Source organism: Misgurnus anguillicaudatus, chromosome 19 (genome assembly GCF_027580225.2).
Source record: "Misgurnus anguillicaudatus chromosome 19, ASM2758022v2, whole genome shotgun sequence".
Classification (NCBI taxonomy): domain Eukaryota; kingdom Metazoa; phylum Chordata; class Actinopteri; order Cypriniformes; family Cobitidae; genus Misgurnus; species Misgurnus anguillicaudatus.
The window spans coordinates 39,332,620-39,343,798 of NC_073355.2; the positions used below are offsets into that span (position 1 = coordinate 39,332,620).

The 11,179-nt window shown below is 37.4% G+C and overlaps 1 protein-coding gene across 1 annotated transcript in view; it reads left to right on the plus strand.

Annotated features, from left to right (window-relative positions):
- The window catches only part of LOC129425632 (Fc receptor-like protein 5), a 111,472-nt gene extending 108,875 nt beyond the window's left edge, over nt 1–2,597 (plus strand). The window contains exons 20-21 of the mRNA XM_073856674.1: nt 2,233–2,289; nt 2,467–2,597. Of these exons, the coding sequence (XP_073712775.1) occupies nt 2,233–2,289; nt 2,467–2,549 (140 nt within the window). The 3' untranslated portion in view covers nt 2,550–2,597. The remainder of the gene's footprint in view (nt 1–2,232; nt 2,290–2,466) is intronic.
- The last annotated feature ends 8,582 nt before the right edge of the window (nt 2,598–11,179 follow it).

Genomic DNA, 11,179 nt, shown 5'->3' on the forward strand with positions numbered 1-11,179 from the left:
CCACTGTCTGTGCAATCCCCAACTCACCAATTTCACAATTCTGGAGAAGAACAACAAAAAAATCAGTCCCAATAGCAGTCAAAGTGAAATTTTCAAAAATGTGCAGGCAAATTGTTTTACAAACTCTGATATTTAAAATATGTAGACTGATTCAAATGTGTAAAATAATAGAACATTAGTCACAAAACCATCAAAAGACCTGAAAACAGATAATCGCCTTGTTTAAAAATCTAGTTATCCATAAGATATTTATATACACACACATACAGACATACACGTACACATACATACATATATATAAATAGATAGATATAAAAATAGAGTAGGTTGACATACACTTACCACATATTGTTTAATCTGTCTCTCCATGCCTTCTTTGAGGTAAGTACAGATGTCTTCAACTAGAACAAGACAAAAAAACACACATTATTTAATGATTTTCTTTAACAATATTTTATGTAGATAATAGTTTTTATAGAGACAGATAAAGATTTTGTGAGACGAAGAGTATGTATTTTTCTGTTTCAGAAATATTGTGTCCCAGCATGTGTGTACACTACCGGTGAAATGTTTGGAAATAAGCCTCTTATGCTTATCATAACTGCATTTATTGAAAAAAAACCCCACCTGTTTCCAATATTGACAATAAATCATCATATTAAAATGATTTCTAAAAGATCATTTGACACTGGAATGATGAAAATCCAGCTTTGCATCAGAAATCAATATCTTTGTAGCATAACTTACATACCCTGTCTAGCAGGTTGTCCCACCATATTGACGATGAAATGATGCTGTATCTGTAAAAAAAAAAAGTTTTAGTTAGACACACAATGCACTCAACAACATAGTATAATTGTAACATTCTTTTGTTAATAAAGTCACAGAGATTATGATTATTTTATTCTGATAAGCCTACAGTAGCCTATGACTTTATTTATTTCTTAGGTTTCAAACATTAAACCACAAAAATTAACCAATAAAAGCAACAGACACTGCAGGGTATTCAACAGACCGTCTGTGTAGTGAGGTGTATTTTACTCTGAGACATGCAACGCGTCACACATGTAATTAAACAACAGACAATTATATTTAAGGTAATCACATCAAACTTGTTAACTTTACTCACCTACAATTTGGCGATTGTAAACTAGTGAGATGACGATCCAGTCCAATGCAAAATGGCGAAGTCCATGTGCTGTAGCGTCTATTTTTGATTTTGGCGCCACCTCCTGACTGGAGTGTGAATAGACGTCATTTCCGCTTCTACTAAAGTCAGTTTCCTGAAATTTGTATGTAAACCAATCTCATAGAATTTATCCGATTTGTTTCACGGCTAGATTTATTTAATTCATATTATAAAACGGTTAGTTCCAATCCTTGATTATGATTGGTCAATAGGTGTGCTTTATTCGCAATAAAACACTGCTATGACCGCTTCACCCAACGGTTCTATTTAATATCACTGCGCCCTTAGCAACACCCTTAGCAACACATAAACATATAATGAGACAAAGTCTGAGAACAGTTTGTTGTTTTTATTTGAACTTTCATGTTGTTTTTCGCAGTCAGGGACTATTTTTTCTAGCGGAAGGAATGCTTTTATTAATTTAACTTCATGAAAGTTGCACTAATATTTTTTTTACTTTAATATTGTGTGGTAACCGTTTTATAAAAGCAATAAGGTACTCGAGGCAAGTGCCGCATCGTGAATAAGTAACGGCTGAAGGGGTTGCAGGCACTCCGCTTCGCGTCGTGCCTAACAACGCCCTTCAGCCGTTACTTATTCACGATACAGCACAGCCTCTCGTACCTTATTGCTTACTTCATACATTTTAACTGATTAAATCTAATACTTTTTAAATTGAACAGATTTATATATATTCTAATAAATCGGATTACATATATTTTAAAAAACGAGTATTTAAATAAAATCTAAATGATCCAAATACTTAAAAGCTAATATTGCCAGGAATCGTTTTTTTGAGTGCAGACTCTTATTGGATTCTGCCAACAAACCTGTATTTCTGAACAATCCAAGGCTGTGATTAAGCAGATTTGAAGCAAAACAATTTGATGAATGTATAATACGGTAAGAGAGCATCTGGTTAATGTCATATCTCATTTTTGGCAGAAGTGGCGTTTTGAGCTCTTCATGTTAAATAATATTTTTATGAAGGCTTTACAAGATAAAAAGCTCATGGTCTTTATTCATTATTTCCTTCATTACAGGAGATGCTCATATTTATAACTCAGCTGATGCAACAGACGATAAAGACACAAGCACAGGTAATTTATTGATGTCATTATTGTTCTTCATCTCATAAAAGTAAAATGAGTTTTAAAAGAATACTCATTCAAATTCAAAATATTTAATTATAAAATTTTGGATGACATGGAGGTGAGTAATTTTTTTTAAATAAAATGTAGTATTCCTTTAAGGGTCAAATGATTTTCCTTTCTCAGTGACTCAGGCCGGCCCCAGTGATGCCATGTATTCAAAGGTCAACTTTAAAAAAAAGAAACTCAAGAGCAAAGGTAGAAACTAGAAGAGTAAAACTAAAGACTGAGAGAAAAATCCTAAACATTTCTTTATTCTTCATTGTAGACAATGAAAGTGAATCATCTGATCTCACCTATGCTGATATTGAACTGAAACCGAAGAAAGATAAGAAGAAAGAGAAGAAAGGTAAAACAAAACCTTCCTGTAATACCTAAACATTTAAAATAACACAAATTACTATTTTAATATCTATTTAATCTCTATTTTAAATGTAATGTTTCTGTTTGATATCTATTAATGAGAAGCTAAAGTGTCGTCATTTCCTAGAGGTTAAACTGTCAGAAGAGATCTGTGAATGTTGGGTTGTTTATAATGAAATTTCCCAATTCTTGTCATTTTTAGGAAATAACAGTGAAGGTGGCGACATTGTGTACTCTAAACTAAAGAAAGCAGAAGGTGAAGGTCAGATAAACTAATATTTTAAGCAAAATGAATACAGCATGCATCACTTAGTGTCTGTATTCAGCATCTATTTATTTTCAGATGTTGCTTCTGGATCTGTTGATGTGACTTATGCTCAGATTAACTAAAATACCAGAGGAGAAAAAGACGGCAATACATTAACTAAAGCTTATTATTATCAATCCAAACCTTCATGTGCATCAGAATAAATGCTTCCTAATCTTTGATTTTTTAATAGCATAAAAGAGTTTTCTTATGAGAAGCTCAGATTTTCCTTAAAAAATGAGACAATGATGTTAACCAAATGCTCTCAGCACGTATATGTTTATCAAATACTTTAATTTCAAATCCACTTAATCCCAGCCTCGGGCTATTCAGAAATACTGCTTTGTTGGAATAATCCATTAAGAGTCTGATTAAAAATGCTCATTTACAAGAAAACATCAAACTCACTTAGGGCTCAGTCACACCAAAAGCGTTTATGGCAGTTGCAGGCGCCTTTTTTGAATGATATTCTATGGGCAGGGCGCGTTTGCGCGCTGTTTATGCGCGCCGAACGCCTTGCGGTTTTCTGCCGCCTGCCGCGCACGCGTTTTTGAAGGAGCGCTGAGAGCGGAGGAGCGCCTGACGTCATTCGCGTCTTCCATTGTCCAATCGAATGAGGGGAGAGGCGGGCCTTACGTTGTGGTGAGGGAAGTTTACAGTTGCTTTGAAGAACCGGACTCCACTCGCTCACTCTCTCCTGCGTGTTTGTGCTCCTCTTATCCTCAAACAAGGTCAGATCAAGCGCCCTCTTTTTAAAGTTTCTCCTAATATGACAGTTAACAGCAAAAGAGCGCTCACTCTTCAATATTTGATTGACAAGACAAGCTGACTCGGTGGTTGCTTAGCAATATGAAAAGCCGCGCTGCACTGCTCTTTTTTAAAAAAGGCAGTGCGTCGCGCCTTGCGTTTGCAAGCGTTTAAAGCGCTTTTGGTGTGACTGAGCCCTTAGAGGGTTTTGCATCTGAGCTCTTCATATTTTTATTAACTTTTAACAACTTTTAACATGTCTATTGTGCAGCATTTAAGACGATGTCACTTTCGGTCCCGAAATATACATGAATAAACTTTTCAGTACAGTTACATACTCATTAAGGCACAAATGCTACAGCAAGACTGTTGATATCTAAATGCTCTGTTTGTCTCTTAATACTTCATTCAACCTAATGGCCTAAAAGGGTACATGAAAGTGAAAATGTCCTGGGCTGAGTTTCACGATAACAATTGAACAATTGAACTTAGCACTTAGGAGCGCTTTCTACGATCTACTTAACAAATGTTCGTTATTACTTCACATGCGATTTCCAAAGATGCACTTAAATACGATGGCACACAGTGTGTTTTGAGTACTACTGACGAGTCGCTATCTGTTTGTCAAGTGCTAAAATGTCACCTATAGAATGACTCGTAATTGTAGCAGACTTTTTTTAATGGTTAGCCATCAATGATCTTCACCTGATGTGATACAAGTCAATTTTATAAAGTATATTTTTGAAGTTGAAAATATATTTAATTTTGACCTTTTTAAAACTCTTATGTTAACAGGTTCGTTTTTCTTCAAATACGACATAAATATAGACTGGTTTCAACCGTAACAACATAAACAAACTGCTTTCATGGAACACACGTAACGAATCAATAACAACAAAGTCCTTTTAGAGTAGTTTATTTATGATAAAAAGCTAAATAAACAACAAGTAGATTACATTAGTTCAAATCATAGCAAATGCGTATCAAAAACTATACTTAGCTAACGTTAATGTGTAAAATGTGTACTATATAAAGTATACAATAGATTGGCTGGCACACAAATCAAATAGCAGTAATCCATGATCACTGTCTTCCCTATAGGAAACCAAAATATTTGTTATTTTCGACGGGGTATTTGTTACAGAGTTCAGTTTAGCAACTAGCCAGACCATTAAACAGAGACCAGAAGTTAAGTTCCACTCAGACGCGTAATCGCGTCACCGCACGTGCGTCCAATGAAGCAGTCTATATTTCATTGGATTGAAATATATGGAGGGCTAAATATATTTTTACTGCTTTAAAGTGTATTAACTTTTAAAATATATTTCAAAATATACACAAAAATGACCAAAAAATATATCAGTGAAAAATATATTTTTGTTAACATATTCCAAAATATATTTCAGCAAATATAAATTATTGGCCATTTTTGTAGTTTTTGAAATATATGTAAAAATATATTTTTGGCAGTATGGGATAGGGAGCACAACCGTTGATCATTAACCTCACAATCAGAGAATGAATTAAGGTAAGAGATTAATGTCTCTGCAAAACTTTAGTCTTTTGAAATAGTGTCTTCTAAATTTAGACAAGATAAAAGATAGTCAGACACATGTGAACATTATCACTGATTGAAAAACTTGCATGTGGTTGATTTCTTTAAATTTTATATTTAACCAATAAACAAAGAAGAACCAAATAAATAAATACACATTTAAAATATTTGATTATCGTCATTGCACAGGAGTAAAGTTTAGGTGCAATTTAATGATGGTCCTGCAGGTGACCTTGTAACTTTGTCACTTACGATGCACTTAGATTTTTTTATTACTCCAGAGCACTTGTATTGTTACGATCGTTTTTACCATCAACTTAGCCTTAAGATGCTTTTGGGAAACGCAGCCCTGTACATTTCCGAATTATTTAATATTAAATTCTTTGTAAACTCATCGTTTTTTTTTCAACTGTGCATGAACAGAGACAGAAGGCATTTGTTAAAAAATAATATTTAATGATCAAAATCCGGTATGGTATCATTCATTTATATTTAGTTACTGTTTCTCATATGAGCTGTCATAAAAATATCTTTTTTTTAGTTTTCAAATAAAAATAGGGCGCACCAAAGTCCATTTAGGGAAGTCGCGCTACAGGGAGGCAATCTTTGCAAAGCCTCCGGGCAGTTATTTTAATCATGCAAATCTAAGTCCTTTAGATTCACATGCTAAAGTCACAATTAAACAACATCGCTCTGACCAACCATTAAACCTCGCAACTACCATAACTTTCTTTCTTAAGCTCAAATTAAGCTAAAAAAACCCCAACAACACTTTTTTTGAAGTTGTTTCAGCTACTTTTCATGCACACAGGTTGGCAACCACCAGGGTTGCAGGCTTTCACAACAAAGCCTGTCCAATTGCTACTAGCTCAAAACAGCCCAATCGAAACTTTAATTATTATTCTCCAATTTTTCACCGATAATCTGCAAATTTCAGTCTAGTCAGGCCTTAACATATAGTTCTATATTACTGTTTAAGTGTTTCTGTTTTGAAATAATTATACTTACTACAATTCTTCTGCATTTAGTTGCATATTTGACATGGTTTTGTTATCTTATTAATAAAGGACTATGGTGTGGTTTCCTAGACAGGCTTAAATGTAATCCTAGGCTAAAATGCATGTTTGAGCTGCCTTCATTTAAAAAAACACGGACACATCTTAAAATCTTTGTTTTGTCTCAAGATGCAGTATTGTTTTTTGTAAGGTTTGTTTGTTAAAACTACTTAAATGTCCTTAGTCCTGGATTAATCTAAACCCTGTATTATGTTTAAAAAAATGTGTTATGCTTGAAGTTTTGATTATATTGTGCAAATGTGTGCATTTGTTACAAATCTGTACAGGATTTAAACTATTTAGTGTTTATTCTTCAGTTTTACTGTATTTTTAGTTTGTTACAGTTTTTAAGAATATTCTTACCATACTCATTTGCATACTAACTCTCACCTTGTGTTTTATTTGTAAATAAACATAAACTTAACACCAGCTGTAGTCGTAGTTTCTGTTAACTTATCAGCTTCCACATCTTGTTGATGTCACTGTTTGCACCGTGCAAACTTTCATACTATACTTTTACAAGTTATTACCATTTTATCTAAAGACTGTTCTGATAAAATTATATTTGATACACATGATTTTGTAACTAAGTATTGTATGTTTTTGAAACAATTATTTTGGAGATGTCAGTAGTTTATCTATATAGTGGGTTCCTGATGTGTTAACAAAAATGACCACATAGTGAACTAGAAAAACTTAAAGGGACTTTTAGTAATGTGTTGTATGTGTTCAACAACTACACCCCCTGCCCTCCCTTGACTTCTGCCTCTTTAAAGTCTTATATTCAATCCCCCGTTTATGAAATGTAGTCTAAATAAATTTATAAGGATGATTTAAATTAACATTAACAGCTCATTCAGACACAATAATGTCCACTTTTTTATTTTTTGTGCCATCTAAATCGCTTAGGTTTATTCAATTTTGTATATAAGGAATAGCTCAACCAAACGGTTGAGCACATTTTGAGTCCCTATATTTTATTCAGAGAAGTACCTAACTTAACTCAAGCTGATTGAGCCATCTCTACTATTTGTGTAAGATATGTTTTGCCAAAAAAATCCACTAGATACCAATGTATCAATCAACAGCACTTGTCACAACACATCTTGTTATGTGGATTTTAGAAATAAAAAATCACTTCTGTTATATGAACTGTTCTTGTTGAAATTTTGCAAGGAAACCATATTTTTTTGACATATTACACTGTAAGAGCCATAACTTTACAAAATTATGTTACTTGGTGTCATGAAAAAACTTTCATATGTTTTGAATAATTTTTCAAAAACATGCTCTACCAAACGGTTGATTTGTCACTTAATGGTAAAAGTAGAAAAGCTAAAGTAATGTTTTCAGATCATCCATTTCTGCAGTCAGAGTGAACTATTTGCTATGAAATATACATTTCTGATCATTCACAGCTATGAATATGACACAGCTATTGTTATTTCTTATTTAATATATTGAGATCATTTCTTAAGTATGTATTTTTGCCACTTCTGGATAGTTTTTTTGAAATAACTATAATGAATTCATATAATTAATGTATGGAAAGCATTATTACTCATTAATTAATCAATAATTACTTCTTAAATGATGTTTTAAATTGTTTGAAGGATTGTTTGAAACGTTGACGTACTCTACACAGCATTGCTGGTTTAAAAATAAATGTTAAAGGGGCCATGCCACATGACTTTTTTAAGATGTCAAATAAATCCTTGGTGTCCCCAGAGCACATATGTGATGTTTTAGCTCAAAATATCTTATAAATAATTTATTATAGCATGTTAAAATTGCCACTTTGCAGGTGTGAGCAAAAATTTGCAGTTTTGGGTGTGTCCTTTAAAATGCAAATGAGCGGATGAAATGCAAACACCGATCACAATGATGGTGGTTTGTTGAAATTGAAACTTAGTTGTGCTGTGAATTATTTTCTCTGTCTCTCCATCTCTGGATTAAAACACTGGAAATGGCAGTGCTGTGGTTGGAAAGTGCAAATTAAGGGGTGGTATTATTATAATAAGGGCTCCTTCTGACATCACAAGGGGAGCCACATTTTAATTACCTGTTTTTTCACATGCTCACAGAGAATGGTTTACCAAAACTAAGTTACTTGTCACGGTAGGATAAGTCCATCGTGACTTTCTGTGTTGTGTTTGTCTGTATGACTGAACTGTGTGTGTGCGCGTGTCTGATCGCTAATGATCTGAGTGAGTGCAGGTGTGCGTGATTGCTTTGCTCCAGCTGGTGGTAGTTACCCATACGGCATATATACTCACCCAGTCTCTCTTCTCACTGCCAGATGATTACGCTACATGTCTCACCAGTGTTCTCGTGTTCGTGTATTCCTGTGGTCTCGTCTTAGCGTGGAGTTCTGCCCGTTTGTGTATCCGGTTTCATCCGTCAACCAAACTTCATCCACGTTCACCAGGAATTGTCACCGCAGCCTTTGTCTGTCCAACCATATCAGCATTATCATCTGTGTCATCTGTTTGAATAAACCTTTGTTCATCTTACCTTGCATTTGCTTCCTGTTATTCTCCTTCAGTCATAACAGAATCATCTGGCCACCAAAGAAGCAGCAGGTAAAGGATCCCCGGCTCGGTACGAAGAATTCATCACCGCTACCATTCATCGCTTCACCACTCAGGATAGTCGTATCGAGGAACTGAGCCGGGGAATGAAGGACATGACAGACAAAGTGTCCGAGCTCACCCAGGCGATCCAACAGCTGACGCTACCCACTGTGCCACCCGCACCATCTGTTCCTACCACACCACCCGCGAGCGCTTCCCGTCAGGAACCTAAGCTCTCCACGCCAGATAAATACGCAGGTGATCCAGAAGGTTGTAGATCATTTCTATCTCAATGCTCTCTTCATTTCTTTCTTCAGCCCCAGACCTACGTTTCAGAAGAAAGCAAAGTTGGATTTGTGTTGTCTCTGCTGACGGGAAAGGCGGCGCGTTGGGGAACAGCGGTGTGGGAGAATCGCGACCCGTGTACCCAGAATTTCGAGGCGCTTTCCACGATGATGAGGAAGGTGTTCGATCGATCTGCTGTGGGAAGAGACGCTGCCAGGAAATTGGCTGATCTTCGTCAGGGTACACGGTCGGTTTCTGATTACGCAATTGACTTTCGTACGCTTGCTGCGGACACGCATTGGAACGAAGAGGCGCAGTGGGATATTTTCCTGCATGGGTTAACCGGCCGCATTCAACGGGAGCTCCAGCACGGAGAGATTTCAGCCTCTCTGAATGGTTTGATTGATGTGGCCATCCGTGCGGATATTCGATTGAGGACTATTTCTGCTTACGACGATGAAGATGTGTCTCATGCGGGCAGGGAGAAGACGCCCCTGTCGAGAGATTCTGCGGCCGGTTCATCCTTCTCCGATTCGGAGCCCATGCAGGTGGGTCGAGCTCGGCTTTCCCGGGAGGAGAGGATTCGTCGTCGATCACTGGGTCTTTGCATGTACTGTGGAGAGGCCGGGCACCTCCTCCATCGGTGTCCGGTAAAAGGCAACGCCCGAGAGTAGTGCTGGGGTTACTTTCGGGCGGAATCTCTTCAGCAAAGACCCCGTTAACATCTACCCTCCTCCCGGCAAAGCTGCGGTGGCGCAACACACATCTCACCTGTGACGCACTACTGGACTCGGGAGCCGAGGGGAATTTAATCGATCACCACTTTGCACGTAAGCTCCAGGTTCCATTGACAGTTCTCACCAAACCCATCTCACCCTTCGCGCTCAATGGTAGTGAACTATCTGTCATCACTCACATCACGGACCCGGTCACCATCTGTATTTCTGGAAATCACTCTGAGACTTTGCAATTCTATGTCACCGTTTCCCCTCTGGCTCCCATTGTACTTGGACATCCTTGGTTGCTGAAACATAACCCATCTATCAACTGGAGATTAGGAACTATCACCGGTTGGAGTGAAGCTTGTCATAAGTCTTGTCTTGTTTCTGCTTGTGTATCTGTCTCTGCGTCTGTGTTTCAGGAGGAGACGGTGGACTTAACTAACGTGCCCGTGGAGTATCAGGACCTGAAGGGAGTGTTCAGTAAGTCTCGGGCCGATTCTCTACCTCCTCATCGTCCCTATGACTGTGCCATAGAGTAATTGCCAGGTACGTCTCCGCCTAAGGGCAAGCTTTACTCTCTATCTGTTCCTGAGATGAAGGCCATGGAGAAATACATTTCTGATTCTCTAGCAACCGGGCTCATCCGTCCTTCCTCATCTCCAGCGGGGGCGGGGTTCTTTTTTGTTAGCAAGAAGGATGGATCCTTGCGACCTTGTATTGATTACCGAGGGTTGAATAACATTACGGTAAAGAATACTTATCCTTTGCCGTTAATGTCTTCAGCTTTCGAGAGGTTGCAAGGAGCATCCGTTTTCACAAAATTGGATTTACGCAATGCTTATAATTTGGTTCGCATAAGGGAGGGGGACGAATGGAAAACTGCCTTTAACACCCCTCGTGGCCATTTTGAGTACTGCGTGATGCCTTTCGGTCTATCTAACTCGCCGGCAGTTTTCCAAGCACTCGTTAATGACGTGTTGCGAGACATGGTAGATCAGTTTCTGTATGTTTACCTGGATGACATACTGATTTTTTCTTCGTCTCTCCAGGAACATGTGCAACACGTACGACGAGTGCTTCTTAGGTTGCTAGAGAATGGGCTTTTTGTCAAGGCGGAGAGATGCAAATTTCATGCACAGTCTGTTTCTTTCCTAGGGCACATCATTTCGACTGAGGGCGTCCGTATGGATCCGGAGAAGGTTAAGGCTGTGGTGGATTGGCCATCCCCAGAG